At 54.0% G+C, this 16,299-nt stretch overlaps 4 protein-coding genes across 4 annotated transcripts; 3 read left to right on the top strand and 1 right to left on the bottom strand.

Moving 5' to 3' along the window:
* Nucleotides 1–48: 48 nt before the first annotated feature.
* PG985_012744 (Integral membrane protein) lies at nucleotides 49–2,474 on the top strand (the record flags this gene model as incomplete). Its single annotated transcript, XM_066832510.1, has 6 exons — nucleotides 49–192; nucleotides 285–389; nucleotides 453–841; nucleotides 913–980; nucleotides 1,058–1,503; nucleotides 1,566–2,474. 6 exons carry the CDS (start codon nucleotides 49–51, stop codon nucleotides 2,472–2,474), a joined length of 2,061 nt encoding a protein of 686 aa, XP_066680560.1.
* A 686-nt stretch (nucleotides 2,475–3,160) lies between these two features.
* Nucleotides 3,161–4,389, top strand: PG985_012743 (GroES-like protein; the record flags this gene model as incomplete). Its single annotated transcript, XM_066832509.1, has 3 exons — nucleotides 3,161–3,304; nucleotides 3,378–3,499; nucleotides 3,582–4,389. The coding sequence occupies 3 exons, from the start codon at nucleotides 3,161–3,163 to the stop codon at nucleotides 4,387–4,389; spliced, it is 1,074 nt and encodes a 357-aa protein (XP_066680559.1).
* Nucleotides 4,390–9,082: 4,693 nt separating this feature from the next.
* PG985_012742 (MAP kinase kinase PBS2) lies at nucleotides 9,083–11,047 on the top strand (the record flags this gene model as incomplete). Its single annotated transcript, XM_066832508.1, has 2 exons — nucleotides 9,083–10,582; nucleotides 10,640–11,047. The coding sequence occupies 2 exons, from the start codon at nucleotides 9,083–9,085 to the stop codon at nucleotides 11,045–11,047; spliced, it is 1,908 nt and encodes a 635-aa protein (XP_066680558.1).
* Nucleotides 11,048–12,594: 1,547 nt separating this feature from the next.
* On the bottom strand, nucleotides 12,595–13,475 carry PG985_012741 (SUR7/PalI family-domain-containing protein; the record flags this gene model as incomplete). Its single annotated transcript, XM_066832507.1, has 2 exons — nucleotides 12,595–13,352; nucleotides 13,463–13,475. 2 exons carry the CDS (start codon nucleotides 13,473–13,475, stop codon nucleotides 12,595–12,597), a joined length of 771 nt encoding a protein of 256 aa, XP_066680557.1.
* Nucleotides 13,476–16,299: the final 2,824 nt, after the last annotated feature.

Raw genomic sequence — 16,299 nt, 5'->3', positions numbered from 1 at the left:
GCCCGCGAGCGCCACTGAAAGAGCCTCTCCTTCCTTGCCGCATGAACCATGCAGGATCGCGGCCATGAGATTCTGGCCGTCGGCGTCTTCTTTCTCACCGCCAGCTGGGCCATCTTCCTGCTCCGCTTGTGCAGCCGGCTTAGGCTGGTGAAGCACTTCAAGGTCGATGACTGGTCTCTCGTTGTTGTTCAGGTATGCTGCTGGTGGCAAATAAAACATCCCATTTAGACTGGCTCTTGCTGTTTGTCGTTCTTCCTCATTGACTGACATTCGTTCTCCGCCAGCTGTCTTTCACTTTGTATCTGGCTTGCCAAATGGGCAGTGCCGTCCATGGCTCGGGAAAGCGGGAATCCAGTTTAACGCAGGCCGAACGCGCCCGCGCCTTGAAGGTAAGCTCGCCAACAGGACGTGGCATGGCACCGTATCACAGTCATAGCTAACATTGATGCCAGTGGTGGTATTTCGCCTGCCAGGCCTACGTTTTCGCCACTTGTGCTTTGAAAGTTTCTGTCGGCATTTTCTTGATCCGCATCGCCGTCAATCGGAGTCACCTGCTCATCTTGCACTTCCTGACATGGGGCACCCTACTGTTCGGGATCCCCTACGCCATTTTGAGTGCCGTGCAATGCCGGCCCATCGACACGTTCTGGAATGTCTCGCCTCGGGCCCCGGGACGGTGCTGGGACTACCAGGTCATGGGGGCGGTGATCCACATCGCTTCGGCTCTGAACTGTTTTGCCGACTGGGTCTTTGGCGTCATCCCGTTTCTCATTGTACGCTCGCTCAACATTACGCGGCCCACCAAGGCTTTGGTCGCCTGGGTTCTTTGCTTTGCAGCCATGTAAGTCCAAGCCTCACTCCCATTTTTACTTCTACTGTGAGGGAACTAAGCTCATACTACCATCGTTGTAGTGGTAGCATCGCCACCATCGTTCGCACTTTCTTACTCCCGCGGTTGCTCTCAGCCCACGACTTTCTTTGTAAGCATACTATTTACCATCCAGGTGCCCGAGTCTGTAACTACCTGCAAAGCTTACACGTATCTGCACGTCCCAAGATGATACTGTTGACCTGTGCATCTGGAGCACAGTCGAGGTGGGCGTGGGGGTTCTCGCCTGGTCTGCCGCCACCTGCCGGCCCATCCACCGATACTTCCTGGCAAGGCTCAAGGCCTGGCCCTGGATGGGCGGATGCGGTACCTGTTGGCGCCGGCCGAGTCCAGGAGGCCCTTTTGCGGATGGCACCGCCCGGGAGATGAAGCTGCGGCCGGACGAGTACTTCCACGAGTCCCGGTGCTCCTCCAACGGCGGCGGCGGGTCGACCAGCAGGACGGCCAAGCGCAAGGGCAGCGTCTTCACCTGCGTTCGAGAGATCCCGGAGCCTCTGTCAGTAGCGGAAGAGGGCGGTATCACGAGGACCATGGAGCTGACCCAAATCTCCAATCGGCGTGGGGCTTTGTTTCCAACCGAGCCCGACGCGGCATTCATGCCGAATCTTGTATCGGTATGTCCCCATCGACTGAGAAGGTTTCCCCCACACGTATTCTAACTAGCCCCGGTACCCAGTCGGATGAATACACAAGTGTGTCCTCCGACACGATAGACAAGCCGGCTTTCCAATCACGGCTTGCCTCTCCGCCCTTCCGCGGAAAACACGAGTTCCACAACTTGGCACGACGCTGCGCTCTCGTGCCCACCCAGTCCATGAGGAACGCGCCCGTCTCCTATTGGCCCAAGAACATTTTCCGAAGCGGCCCACATCATCAGGCCGCTTCTCGTAGACCCCGTCTTGTTCGTTCCCGGACGCATGACCCGTCACCCGTGCATCTCATGAGCGGAAGCATAGACAGCGCCCACTGCTCCATCCTATTCGAAGACGTGAAGCAGCCGCCCTGTCCCTCTCCCCGGCCACGCGGCTGGAGCATCCCCCACCACGGCAGCACCAGCACCGATCCCAACCCCAAGAACAAAAGTAGTAGTAACAAAAACAACAAAACCAAGACCACCAACGCCAACGACCCTCGCCCCACAGGCTCCCTCATCTCCCCGCGCCAATCGGTCGCGAATCTAGACACTGGGTACGACAGCAGCGGCAGCCTGCGCTGGTCCACCGCCAGCGAGACGAGCTGCTATAACCCCCACAACCAGCTGCGCGACACCTTTGAGCCCTTCGGCCTCTCGGCGCCGCCCCGCGCCGCCTTCCTCATCGGGGGGCGCTGCAGTTACCACAACAAGCCCCCCGTGTTCCAGCCCATCAAGTGGCGACGGCGGAGCCGGGACCGCACCTCCTCGGATAGGTTGTCCGTCTTTGCGCCGCCGCCGCCCCCTCCGGCGGGCAAGACGCACTCGATGCGGGAGTTTGGGCAGTGGTCGCCGACGGCGGTGCGGGGGCCGGAGAGGCAGAGGCAGAGCGGCGATGTGGATAGGTTTTCGACTATCGTGGATGATGAGAGTGGGGGAGAGTCGAGGATATAGAAGGACGGGGGTGCGGGATGTCGTCTCGGGGTTTGTTCCGTTGTAGACCGTTTATATAATTTGCAACGATAGAACCCTTGATATATAATGTAAACCGAGTTGATTGGCTTTCGCCTGGAGACGAACTGAAGGAAGCGTCGGACGCAGAGCGACTGACTACAAGATCTTCCAGTATTACAAATCTGGCTGCAAGTATATCATGATCGACACGATCTTGTGTGGGCTTTTTGACTATTAGACCTGTCAACAATTACAACATAGGATACAGATCACATTAGTAAGAACGTATAACATGGTATCGATTTGGGCAATCTGGCTTCGCTCCAGATAGATTGGTAAGCTGGCAGTGCCGCGGAGCGCCGCGGCGATACATAAACGGACGGTATTATGGAGACATTAGGCTTAGCTCATGGACCCCATCCCTGCCTCAACCCCGTCCGCTTAATGGGCCCCCCTTTCCGGCCCTTGGCAACGCTTCCACGGCGGTGGCCTTCGGAGGCTGCTTTGTCATGGATGGTACGCCTTGGTTCTGTATAAGTAGCTCGTCTCGTACTAGCGATGAAGCAAATGGTCGTCACCACAAAGCATCGCAACCTACTACTCAATTCTACATTGCAAATACACTAAAATTGCCTACCTGGTACGTTCCGTGCGGAAGAAAAGAACAGACAGCAGTTACCGCCAAAATGGAAAACAACCAAGCAGCTTTTATCCTCGCAGCGGACAACAGCCCCCTCCAAGTTGGCCCGGGGCCTGACCAAAGCAGTCCCGCTGCCGATGAGATTGTCGTCAAAGTGGCCGCTGTGGCCATCAACCCGTCAGAATGGAAGGTCAGTTCTTCCCAATACCACCACCGCGACGATGGGCGAACTGCGTACTGACCTTCTTATGCCCATATTGCAGATGAAGGAATTTGGTTATCTTCCCCTGGAATACCCCCACGTCTTGGGCAGCGATGTGGCAGGGACCGTGGTTAAGGTCGGAGAAGGAGTTACGCGATTCAAGGCTGGTGATCGCGTTATCGGGTAAGTTTTCCTTCTTTTGCCCCTGCTTATCTCTCCCGTCCATTGGCTCATTGAAGGTACTTACTTACCATCTACTCTGCAGACACTGCCTAGGTCTCCTCTACGGCGGTGCCAAGCACGGTGGCTTCCAAAACTACACCACTCTGCGCGAAGCCGTCACGGCCCCCGTCCCCGACCACATCCGGCTCGAGGACGCCGTGGTCTTGCCCCTGGCTATCTCGACCGCCTCGGTCGGCCTGTTTGACGACTTGAAGCTGCGTCTCCCGTCCGCGGATCCCGACCATGGCGACCAGCCCCACGAGCAGAAACACCGCGACGAAGTAATCCTCATCTGGGGCGCCGCCTCGTCCATGGGCAGCGCCGCCGTCCAGCTTGCAGTCGCGGCGGGCTACCATGTCCTCGCGACGGCGAGCGCCAAGAACCACAACTACGTTCGGGAGCTCACCCGAGGAAAGCACGTCACGGTGTTCGACTACCACGACGCAGGCGTGGCGGACGAAATCATCGAATACATCCAGTCCCGCGAGGGTGAGGGCCTGAAGTTCGCCGGCGCCTACGACTGCGTCGGGCTCGAGGACAGCACCCGCGCCTGCGCCGCCGTCGTCCACGCCTTCGGCGGCGGCGTGCTGCCGTCCGTCCTCCCACCGCCGCTTGGGTTCCTGTGGGCCGACGTCCAGGCGAGCTGCGTCAATGCCATCCGGCCCGGCACGGTTCCGGGGTCGCCCGGGTCCCTCGTGTGGCGGGACTATGTGCCCCGGGCTTTGGAGACTGGGTCGTTGCGGACGAGGCCCGAGCCGGAGATTGTGGGGACGGGGCTCGATGAGATCGAGGGGGCGTTGGGCTTGCATAGGGCGGGTGTGAGTGCGAAGAAGCTGGTGGTGCTTTTGTGAGAAAGGCTTTCTTGTCAGTTCTGGTCACTTCATCGTTGGATATGATATGTGAGATTTGGGGCCATTAGGATTATGATGGCTTGCCTGCCATTAAAGATCTAGTTGTTTTTGTTATCAAACTGGCGGTTGAACATTCAGTAAAACCATATCCTGCGGCAGTTGGCTATGACTATGGCTTCGGCATAAAAATGCAAACGTTTATATGAATGTGCATTGAAAGCGAAAACGGCAGCTGTTCGATTCCAGCGCGGCTAGGAACATATTTCCTTGGTTATATGCTGACTCTGAGTAATAAGACCCAGCTTGGAAGGCACTCACGAGCGGCTGGCATTATATCAAAACTTGTAATGCCAAGCAAGAATCAGAGCACTTGTGAGCTTCATGAGGATCCTTCCCCTGACTTGACGCGGCATCGATGACGCGAGGCCCCCGAGGTCTAGGAACAAGTCAGAGTCATGAGAGATACTCTAAGAGCCAGTTTGTATACAATCTGTTGTGTGCTGTGTTTGTTGCTCTTTGTGAGTCTTCCTGTTTTGCCACGATAACCTGGCATGATTAAAAAAGGGGGATTTGAATCCTTTCCTGAGCCATGTCATCATGAGAACAGCGTATCATGGGGAACGGCGCATGTAGCTTGTGTCATTCTGCTGCTATTTCTTCGAGCATCACATCACATCGTCCCCTTTTTCTTCATGGCCCTCTGGGTCCAGAGCCCAAGTCATCCACGTCTGCTCTCTGGACGGCAACAGAGCAAGCGAAGTTGGGAAGAGAGTAAAGATCTGAATGTGTCGAGCTGATAGTGGTACAAGAACCCATGATCACTTCAACTCCGGGCACGTACGGTAAAGGCGGCACTTCGACCACGCCTTCGAAGTGATGATCCATAGGAGGAAGGCCGCCAGATCGCCCTGCTTCGCCGTCCTAACCGGAAGCAAGACGTAGGGTTTGTTGTAGTTGGCACCGTGGCCCCCTTCATCACCAGGTTAAAACCCAAGCGGCTCCAGTCCTTCAATGAGCCCTGCTCGAGTTAGGAGAAGGGGTGGGAACACACATGGCACCGCAAGGATCACGGCAAAGGGGTTGAGGCTGTGCCAGCAAGTGGCATTCTTTTTTTTCCATTTGTATACAGAGAGAATTATGATACTGCGGCGCCAGCGAACATGAGAATTATGATGACCTGCATTTACTTAAACAAATGCCGATCGTCGTTTCCCCAGATCAACCTGAAACGAGATGATCCAGATTGGGCGATTGGCTGGGTATAAAGATATTACCACAACCAATCTCTCGGGAGACCGACCGGCCGCAGTACCCGGCCGGTGGACACAGCAATAAAGATTTTGAGTTCATCGCATCCGTCCGGGCCGGAGCTCTAGTACATGGGAGACGTCGTTTGACAGGGAAGCCCGCTTTCCCTTCCTTGAAATCAAACAGGGGTGTTGGCTATCGCGGACCCGGCAATGTTCAAGCCCATGTTTGAAAAACTTGAACACAGTACACTAGATACGAAGACACAGGCAGTATGAGAAACAAGTAGAATGTGAAAGTTCTGTAAGAGGGCGGAGTCAGTTTCGTTTCAACGCCATCAACATACATCCCTGTTTCGATGCGCCAATTGTGTTTTTTAAGATAACATGAGAAAAGAATGGATTGCAATCTACTGCATTCGATGCTTAACTCCGATACGGCATTTATTGCAGTGTAGCAAGAAAGAGAGACCGCAGCCCGCAATCACGCAATTATTACTTATATGTGCTATGACGAGATGACGATATTGCCAATCCTGAAGAGGTCACTCGCCTGCAACTTCTCGAATTGTTTGGCATCGGAGGGTTGTGTCCGAGGTCATGATTAGGTAAGGAAAGTCATGATGTTGCCAGGCAGCTATGACGTGGGAGGGGCACCCAGAGAAGCCCAGTAATGCCGATTCTGCCCCACCACGCACGCAGAAAAATGTCGGGAATACGCTAACCACCAGATTTCGACATTCACCTTTTGGCGTACCAGCCTAGCCCAATGGTCTTTCATCAAGCCAATTGATGAGCGTGCCACAAGTAGCTAAAAACAGAAAGAGAAAAAGAGTGGAAGGGACGGGACCGACGATCAACTTTTCCTTTTTCTTCATGCCACGATGAAGCTTGTATTGAGAAGTTACAGCTGTCCTACAGGCGAGAGACCAAAAACGACACCGACAGGATGATCGGGTCCAGGGTCTCAGCTTGGCCAGAGCCGCCTGCAGCTTGGCAGCATATCGCTGGGAGGGTTATTTCCAAGGAAGAGCCGAATAACGAAAGTGAGAAAATACCAAAAGCGCCTGTAGACAGGGTTTTACGGGCACCCTGTACCGGGGGGGCCCATTCGCAACCCATGCACGTTAGCATGTAGCCCAACCAGACACCAGACGCGCACATGGCAGACGGGGGAAATGTCGATGCATTTGGCAACGATTGGCACGCATCTGGGAGTCTGGGAGCTTCAAACCTGAATGATGGAGAAGGGGACGGCCGGCGATTGGATGAGCTGCAGCAGCGCCCGTCGTGTCCAAGCCTCACGTAACCCTAGGTGCATGAGGTGCAACGGTTTCTGAACCTGCTGAAGAAGGCCGGCGTGCCATGCGAATATCTGGCACGCCGGGTGCATTGCAGCAACTTTTTGTGTCTTCCCACCCACGACCCTGATTTTGCGCTCATGCACGCCGGCGAAGGCGGAGACGGGGAGGAGAAGGTCTCCGTCGTCAGAGTTGCCGATTGTGGCGGATTTCCTCTGCTTTTACCTGCACCGCCAACGTAAGGCTCGTCGTAATGGGAACCCATCTACCATGTGTCCCTCCAATGGGCGGCGCTGCAATGAAGGGGCTGAGGGATCTCCCGTGTGGGGAGGGGGATGGTACTGGGATGGATTTCACCTGACGTTGCTTCAATTGCCCATGGGCACAGATGGGCAGCCCAAGGAAAAAGACTGGGTGCCCATGACGTCGTTCTGCTCCCCTCTATCCCCAAAAATCTTTCCAGCCTCCCGTCTCACCATGTAACCTCTCCTCCACTTTGATGCTATATCTGCTCGTTTTGATGTCAATTGCTGTCGCCCACCAATGGTACTGCTCGCTCGGGCTTAATCGGAGAGAGACCGACCAAGAGGCAGGAAAAGCGAATGACCAGATATCATGCGCCTTGACGTGCGCAACTTGGCCACTGGAAGGGTTGGTGACTGCCTGCATCAAGGGCAAGCCGTAACACCGACTTGGGTTACGTCGAGTTGTGTCAATAAATAGAAAAAGGTACATGTAGTTTTCTTGATCGTGGCCTAGATAGGTGGACAGTAGGTATGCAATACGAACATGACAAGTCGAGAGACCAAAGCAAGTTGAAAGAGCAAAAGCAAAACCAATTCGACCCAATCCGACCCAATCTCGTCTAAGCTCAAGATACCTGGTTGTTGTTAGGCGCAGTAGCTGTTGTTGACATTAAAGATTTTCAGAGCGCCAGGGACAAGAACCAGGTGCAGGCCCGTCTTGTCAGCTTCCTTCCAATATCAATTTGCACAGCGCAGGACCAGCGTGTTTCGTTTCAAGTCGATTTTGGGGGAGGGGTAAACCTACATGACCTACCTAAGCAATCAAGCCAACAACAGGCCATCCCGCCCATCCCTCCAGCGTCCATCGAGCCAGAAACCCGCCAACGAGACGGGCAGGAATAAGACAGCCTGGCGATAATCATTGACGGACCTGGAGAACCAAGCCGAAGATCGAATTGATGCGACGCCGCCATTGGCCCGACCAGATTGGGTAGCGACCAGAACGACGCAAATATTATTCATCAAAGATCAGCAGCTGCTGCTGTTTCAGCAAGGGTACAGACAGGGTCAAGGTCAATTAGTACACCAGGGACCTCAGATCCGAATCCCATCCTCCATACTTATCTATTCCCAAAGAGACACAGAGCTTGCTGCCCTTTTCCCTCGAGCTTGCATCTGCATCTGCATCTGATAATATATCTTTCCCATCCATCCATACTCCATCCCACTTTCCCAACGCACCACACCACAACACCAGACGACAATTGAAAAAGTCTAAGTGGCGCAACTTGGACATCTCGAGACATCCGCATTCTCGCATTCTTCCGCCAAGAACAAGAACAAGAATTCAATCCTTGCAGCAGCAATAGTCGAAACGTCTCTTTACTTCGTCGTCATCTTCAACAATTGTTAAAGAAAAGCAAGCACCTCAGGATTACTGGCAGCAGTGACGAGTGACGAGGCTGGCTACTACTGCAACCCGGGCTCACTCGCTCTCACCTTTTCCCTCCCACTCCCCGCGCTACTGCGGCAGGTCTAGCCTAGCCTAACAATCGAAAACCCGCCGCAAAACCAGAGGAAGCCCACTTCGCTTCGCACGTAGTGGTGAAAAGGTACATTGCTAATTCTTTCACGAGCTATCTCCTCCCCTTCCCCCCCTCTCTCCCCCCCTTCCTCTCTCCAGTTACTGAGGGGTTCTCATAATGAGGTTGCCGCCCGCGAAGGTCCCGCCATGAGCTGACAAAACGACATCTTGCAGACCTAGTTTTTTTTTCCTCACCCGCTCACCCTCAATACCACCGTTTGCGCCGAGACTACAAAACCTCGCTTCCCCCAATTCTCACTAGCAGCCTTCGTACCTGTTTTGGCTGCCAGCACTGATTGCTGCGGATTCGCAAGAATGGCGGATACACCGTCGCCGCCCGGGTCGCCGCTCGACACCCCAGACACCCCCGGCCCCGAAGAGTTCGTCTCCAGTGACGGCACGATACCGAAGAGAATGCCCTCGCTGCGATCCATCTCCGACCCACAGAATCCCGGCCAAAGCATGTCCGCTTCCTCGACCCCTCTGGGCGTCCTGTCTAATGCCCGGCGACCGCCTGTATCGTCGGGTATGTCTAGTGGCCGCCTGCCCGAAGACATCAACGCCAAGATGCGAGCTTTCCACCTGTCCCGTCAGGGTAGCAATCCCATGGCGCCATCATCACCAAGTTCAGCCCCTCCTCAGTCTCCTGTAGCGGCAGCCCCAACGGGCGGGCCCGTTATGGGCGGCATTCCTGGCGGCCTTCGACCTCCCGGAGGTCTTCAAAGACCCGGAGCCCCCTCGTTCCCTAAATCCGCGCCGTCACTTCCTCCCTCAGCCGGTGGAGGTCTGGCCGGCAAGAGACGGTTCGGACTGAAGCTCGGTGACATGGGAGGAGGAGGAGGACCCGCCAATCCCGCTGCACCGAACGCGGCTGGCGGTAGCGATGCCGCGCCACCTAATCTATCCACGGGAGCGCCGTCCCAGATGTCCCAATTCTCGAACTACATCGATACAGAAAAAGGTTACTTGACGTTCAAGGGCAAGGCCATCATCTCGAACAAGGGTGTCGACTTCTCGGATGGAACCGTGTTCCGGATATCCTTGGATGAAGTGGAAAAGCTGGACGAACTCGGAAAAGGCAACTACGGTACAGTGTACAAGGTGAGGCATAGCAAGCCGCGCATGCCTCGCTTCGGGCAAGGTTTATCTGGATTCAAAGCTGCATCTCACACGCAATTACCGTCCGCCACAACAGAGCAGGACGATACTCCTCCAGTCGGCGGATCGATGTCCGGAAAGGTCATGGCCATGAAGGAGATGCGACTGGAGCTGGACGAAGCCAAATTCGGTACGATTTTGAAGGAGCTGCTTATTCTACATGAATGCGTATCGCCCTACATAATAGACTTCTACGGCGCATTCTTCCAAGAGGGTGCCGTCTACATGTGCCTCGAGTACATGGACGGTGGCTCAATCGACAAGCTATACACTGGTGGTATCCCAGAGACCATTCTGCAGAAGATCACCTACTCGACAGTGATGGGTCTGAAGGAGCTAAAGGAGAAGCACAACATTATCCACCGAGACGTCAAGCCCACCAACATCTTGGCCAACTCCAGAGGCCAAATCAAGATCTGTGACTTCGGCGTAAGCGGAAACCTGGTGGCCAGTATGGCCAGGACAAATATTGGCTGTCAAAGCTATATGGCTCCGGAGCGCATCTCAGGTGGCGCTTTCATGTCATCAGGAGCTAGCGATGGCACATACAGCGTACAGAGCGATATCTGGAGTTTAGGCCTCACCGTCATCGAGTGCGCCATGGGTAAATACCCTTACCCGCCTGAAGTATCGTCCACCATCTTCAGTCAACTTAGCGTAAGCTCCACACCCACCCCTCGTTTACACGCGAAATCTACTGACACCTGTGAATAGGCAATTGTCGAAGGCGACCCGCCAGATTTGCCTGAGGAGGGCTACTCTGACACAGCCCGGAAGTTCGTGCACGCGTGTCTGCACAAAGTCCCCAAGATGCGGCCGACCTACGGAGCCCTGCTTGCTTCGGATTGGCTGCAGGGTTTGGCGAAACCAGAAACCATCACCGAGGAAGACGAAGAGGCAGCCGAGAACGATGCCAGCGACCAGGCCGTGGCCGACGCTGCCGATAAGCTCAAGCTCGGCAAGTCCGGATCTACCGAAGATGCTGAAATTGCCGAATGGGTACAGTCAGTGCTGGAAGGAAAGGCGAACGGGACGCTTGGAGCCAAGTCCTCGAAACCCGCATTACACACGGCACCTCTTGATACTGTTAGCCCCGTGGCTAGTCCCCAGGCGGCTTCATAACGCATCTAAATGAGCCGCACGCCTATTATACACGCCAATCGCGGCAGACGAGCCAAACCTCAAATCATACAATCCATCCACGAGCTACGAGCAGCGCAAGCACATGGTAATGGAAACTGTCCGAAATACCTCTCACGGTCACATCAAAGCATCATAACGGCGTACACTACAGCAGCAGCAGAAACAGCAGCACATATCGCTCGGAAATATCTCTTTTCATTATGAACTCTATGGGAATATACGCATCTTGGCTGGCATTCTACTACATGGGGTGTTTGGAGAACATCAGTAGTAGTGAGTGATGGAGCTCGTCCTATCGACATAACCATCGCCAGTCATGCTTTATGGATGGGATGGGATGGGCGACGGGCCGAGCTTCTACAAACACATCCGAGTGTTGTGTTGTTTGCGTTGCTCCTTCTTCTCTTCTTCTTCTTGTTGTTCTTCCCCTGTCTTTTCTCTTCTTCTTCTTCGTCTTTGAAAGGTGAATTCATTTGTTTATTGTTTCTGGGTAGCTATAGGCTATAAGTCCCGTGTATACACGATTTCTGCTGCTGGGACCAGGAGGGGGGGGGCGTTAGAGTGCGTCCGGAAATAGATTCTTTATACATCTTCTCGTATTTGGGGGTTGTCAGTTTGTTGATTACATGATGAACGTACTTTACTGAATGAGCCCACTATATTGTGTTGGTGATGGGTACAATTCTGGTGGCACCTTACGGCTTGGGGACACAGGTAACACGGAGATCAAAGGCCCACTGCAACGAGGAGTCGGGATCTAGGTATGAGAAATACATAGCTTCGATGAATCTTCGTATTGGATGATTTATCCAATTTGGTAACAAGAGACTCCTAATGATAGATGTTTTGGGTAATACGCGTGTTGATTCGCGAAGTTGTCAATCCTATGTCTAATAATAAATACACCGCCTCCGCCAATGAAGATGGGGCAGTACGAGTGTCGCTTCACCGCGTATTACGTACTTGCTTGACCAACTCTAATGGCAGATCTCACAGCGGTGTGTCGGTGTACTTTGGTGGACACTGCGGATGCGTGCATCACGAAGACCATGAGAAGATACATATCGAACATTCAATTCGGATGTTCGGTTTCGTAGACACAAGCAACAGTAACCATTACTGCAAGTTGTTAATGCCATCATCTAAAATTAAACATTCTGTAAATTTTCACGTATATCATATCTAGCGAGAGTTCCATAGTAGGGGGTGGTATCAAACAAACATAACAAGCAAAATTCCAAACCAAGTCATCTGATATCACGTCTCATCTCTCATCATCGCCCTTCCGCATTACATGCCGCATCTTCGCCTCTGGGCCACTGTTGGACCAACCAACGACCCAGTTCAAAAAAGGCAACTCTTTTTCACCCGTTCGCCAAGTGTAAAACGCCGTGGAATGCGAAGATATATCATCATCATCCGCTTCAGCAAAGGTCGGTTAGGACAACCAGCATGATGTATACCGGCTCGTCCTCCCGGTGCCGCAATATCCCTAGCGGTACAAGGGGGAAAACGACCCGTTTCCTTTAGGAGTAGTCGTCCTTGACCCGGCGGCTGTTGAGGTCGTAGCTCCGTCGGCTGCGCACACTGCGCTTGCGGCCGAACCGGCTACCCCAGCCACCACCGTTGCTTGGGCCCGAGGGGGCCTTGTCCTTGCCGGCGCGGCTGCCGATGAAGAAGAGCAGCATGCTGAGGAACAGGCCGGCCCAGGCGCCCCAGCTGAAGCCGAAGCCGTAGCGACCGAGGTGAGCGTCGCGGCCGTCGTTACTGAAGGCCTTTTGCGCCTTGGCAAAAGTGGCCGTCATCAAGGAGACGGCGATGGTGTAGAAGAAGAGGGCGATCATGGTGGAGAGGCCGGCGAGGGCGCTGCCGAGGCGGCCGCAGCAGGCCAGGAAGCCGGTGAAGAAGGCCAGGACGCTGAAGAAAAGGGTCATCATGTAAAAGACCCAGCCGAACCGCCACATGTAGTAGAATGCTGAGCTAGTCGTGTTGGCGCCGTGGCTGCCGACCAACGAAGCCGGGGCGCCGGTCGGGTTGGCGTCCCAGGCCCAACCAAAGGGCGGCGCGGGCCACGCTCCGCCGCAGTTCACGTTGCCCGGGCTACACATGTAGAAGTACGTCCATTGTGTGCGATCGCGCGCCCCCGTGATGCCATTGGTGGCGGCGCTGAGGAAGTATGTCTTGTTGAACGGCGTCACGTCCGTCACGCCCGCCAGTATCACGAACAAGAGAAATAGAATGGAAGTGGCGAGGAAGAGGAGGGAGGTAAGGCCGAGGCCAGCATCTGTTGGGCGAGAATTGTCAATATCATATTCATGATCGGGTTCGCGACAACCACCGGAGCAGTAATGCGGTCGAGTGGGGCGTCGTGGTGGATGGGCGCATAATACGTACGAGAGAGCGCCATTTTCGGCGGCGATGTCGCTAAGCAAGGTAAGGAATTCCTAGGGCAATCGCAGAGGAGACGTGATAGGCGATTAGGCCTCTTTCGGAGCGTTGTCGCAAACTGTCAAACAGCGCAGGAATCGAGGTTGAACTGTGAGGAGAGATGGCCTGTCAGTTACACTTTCCATGGACATGAGGCGATGATGCTGTCAAATGTGGGTGTGTAGCGAAAGTGCATGCATGGTGGTCAAATAAGCGCATATGCAGCAGGGTCGAAGGCAGTCCAGGTCGTCCGATGGGCCGGCCAGCGCAAAGTAGGGGCGGCCTCTGCCCTCTTTGTGTTGGTTTGTCGCAAGATTAATGTCTGAGACAAATCACGACCAGGTCGTCGCAAAGGTCCAAGTCGTGCCGGGTTGGGCGGGATGGGTGCGTAGCGAAGATGCGTAGGCCTTGGCGCCACCCATGCAGATCGATCCAATATGGCGATGAACGAATGAGAGGGGGGAAGGAAGGGCTTCTTACCTGGGAGACGAGTGCTTCGCTTTCCACCTATAATTAGCTATTAAGATCCTATAGGAGGATTGTGGTTGGTCGGATGGGTGGGAGGGTGGAAAGAGGAAATAGTAATTGCAAGAGGTCGGGAAAGAAAAGGCAGGCGAGCAGAGCAGGGTGGTCTCGTCATGTTTATGTTCAGATCAGACGAAGTGGAAGCCGCAAGCTCCTGCAGCTCCAGCAGCAGCAGTAGCGGTAGCTGCAAGCCAATTTGCAGGTTTGTTCTAGGCTTGCAGGCTTGTTAGGCCGTCTAGGTTCACTAGCAACCGCGGATTTCTGCGCGGATGGGTCCAATTTGGCAGTGACCGTTCCCGTCCACATACCGTGACATTCCAATACTACGGCATCGGCCTGTTCCTCCACCCCATGTCACCTCCATCCTCGCTAGTCCCCCATAGACCACGATCTGATAATGGTTTTTTCTCTCTCATGGTTATTAGCCTAGAGCCTAGTATAATACAGATGAAATGAAGCTTCTAATTTTGCTTGGCCAGATCTCCTTTCCTCCGTGCCGTCGCAAGATCGCAATACCTAGTGCTATCGTCCAAGACTAACTCTTCAATCCAATGTCCTTTTTTTTCTCGGGGTGGAGCAGCAATGACGACACTGAGAGACGCTATTGAGGGGAGCTTGTTACTGCTTCCGGTCTAGTGTCATGGGCCGTGTTGCCGTTCACGTTGGGCGGGCTCGAGCTTCGAAAGAGCTGGTTGGCGCTCGACTGGTTAGCTCGCTGTGCGCGGCGTGCGGCTTCGATGATCGCACACCAAAAAGGAGCTGGACTTGGGACTTCAATCATGAGAGCGCGGGAAAGGACATCAGTAAAAAGAACGCTTGACGCAATACCGTATGTATGTCGAACGCCCGCGATGTTGACCTACGTCAGCCCCCATCATTGATCAGCCAGTAACCAACAGCTGTCATGGCCGTCAATCGTCTTTTTCCCCCCAATCACCAATATTCCGCGTCATCTGTGCGCAACTGGATCGCGAACCATCACTAATCCTGCAGTGGTCATGAGGTATACGGCGGTGTGCACTACATAGCTAATTATCCCCATCATCCATCGTGTTGACGATCGAAGAGCGAACCCGGGCAGCCCATGCCCTCCGCCGCATCCGAGCAATACGCAACTCGATTATGTAGCAGCGCAGCACTGATCAACAGCTTGCGCTTTTTTGCATGTCCAAGGTGTATGTGCTCAAGGTCATCCGACACATGGCACCTACATATGCACTCGGGCTGGAGTTATGCACATGCCATACATGCTGTATTACATGCTTCAATTTAATCCAAGGTGAAGAAGTGCCGGATATGCTGAATTAAGTGCAAGCCAGTCGGGCGAAGAAGGAGGCAGGAGGGGCCGGTAATTTTTAAAGTTTTGGTTCTGCCGTGCTCCCTTGCTGACACTGCAGGCGGGAAGGATACCTGCAGAATCGGTCCCATCCCTCCCACCATCCTTGTGAATTATGCAGTATTATTATTAAGAGAATGTCTTTCGTATTCAATGCTGGCCGGCAACGGGCCACATGGAACCGGAAAACCATACACGGGCCATAGGTTCAAATAGGAGTCAAATCCACCTTTGGCCTCCGCGGATAGCACCACCTTCCCCAGTTTCGGATCCGCCTGCGAGCTCTGCCAAACCCGACCTCCGTCCCCTGTCCAGACCTCCGGTCCACTCTGTCCCGCCGAACCCTTACTGATCCGTCTTAGACCGCCTTACAAGTAGAAGAACGTCTCTGGGCTGATTACATGCATATAATTGCCTCGTATTCTCAGCTGCGTCGTTTGCTTCAAGATCCTCGGAATCCCGTGAGTAGCCGCAGAAACTGCATCCGAATCGACTCGCAGAACCAACAACGCCACAGAAGTATGTTTGACTAGAAAAGATATGGCTACATCTTTGAAGTAGCAGACCGAACATGAAATTATATGTCTACCTCATAGGATTGCGACATTATCAAGTAAGTTTTCAAAGATAGCTCCCTGTAATGAAATGAATGAACATCGGGACAGCTTCGCAAATCCACATGGTAGTTGACTTGACTCGTGGGTGGTAAATGGTGGCTACGGGTAATACAAAGAAAGACACTTGAGAGGGGTGACAGCGGCAGTTGCCGTACAAGAAAGACCCCACTTGGTGTCTTCCTCGCCAGGTTCTGTCTTCGCGAGTGCGATGCAGATACGCAGTGCTGCGTGTTGTAATCAGAAGCCAAAGAAGTCCTCGAACGTGCATACAGCGATAACAGCAGGCGCATGCGGACGAATACGGCAATTGAAGATAAGGAATGCCG

The sequence above is a fragment of the Apiospora marii genome, assembly GCF_038362585.1.
Source record: "Apiospora marii strain CBS 49790 chromosome Unknown utg000009l_segment0_segment0, whole genome shotgun sequence".
In the NCBI taxonomy this organism is placed as follows: Eukaryota; Fungi; Ascomycota; class Sordariomycetes; order Amphisphaeriales; family Apiosporaceae; genus Apiospora; species Apiospora marii.
The sequence above is the reverse complement of the archived record's forward strand: the minus strand, read 5'-3'. Positions and strand labels throughout refer to the sequence as shown.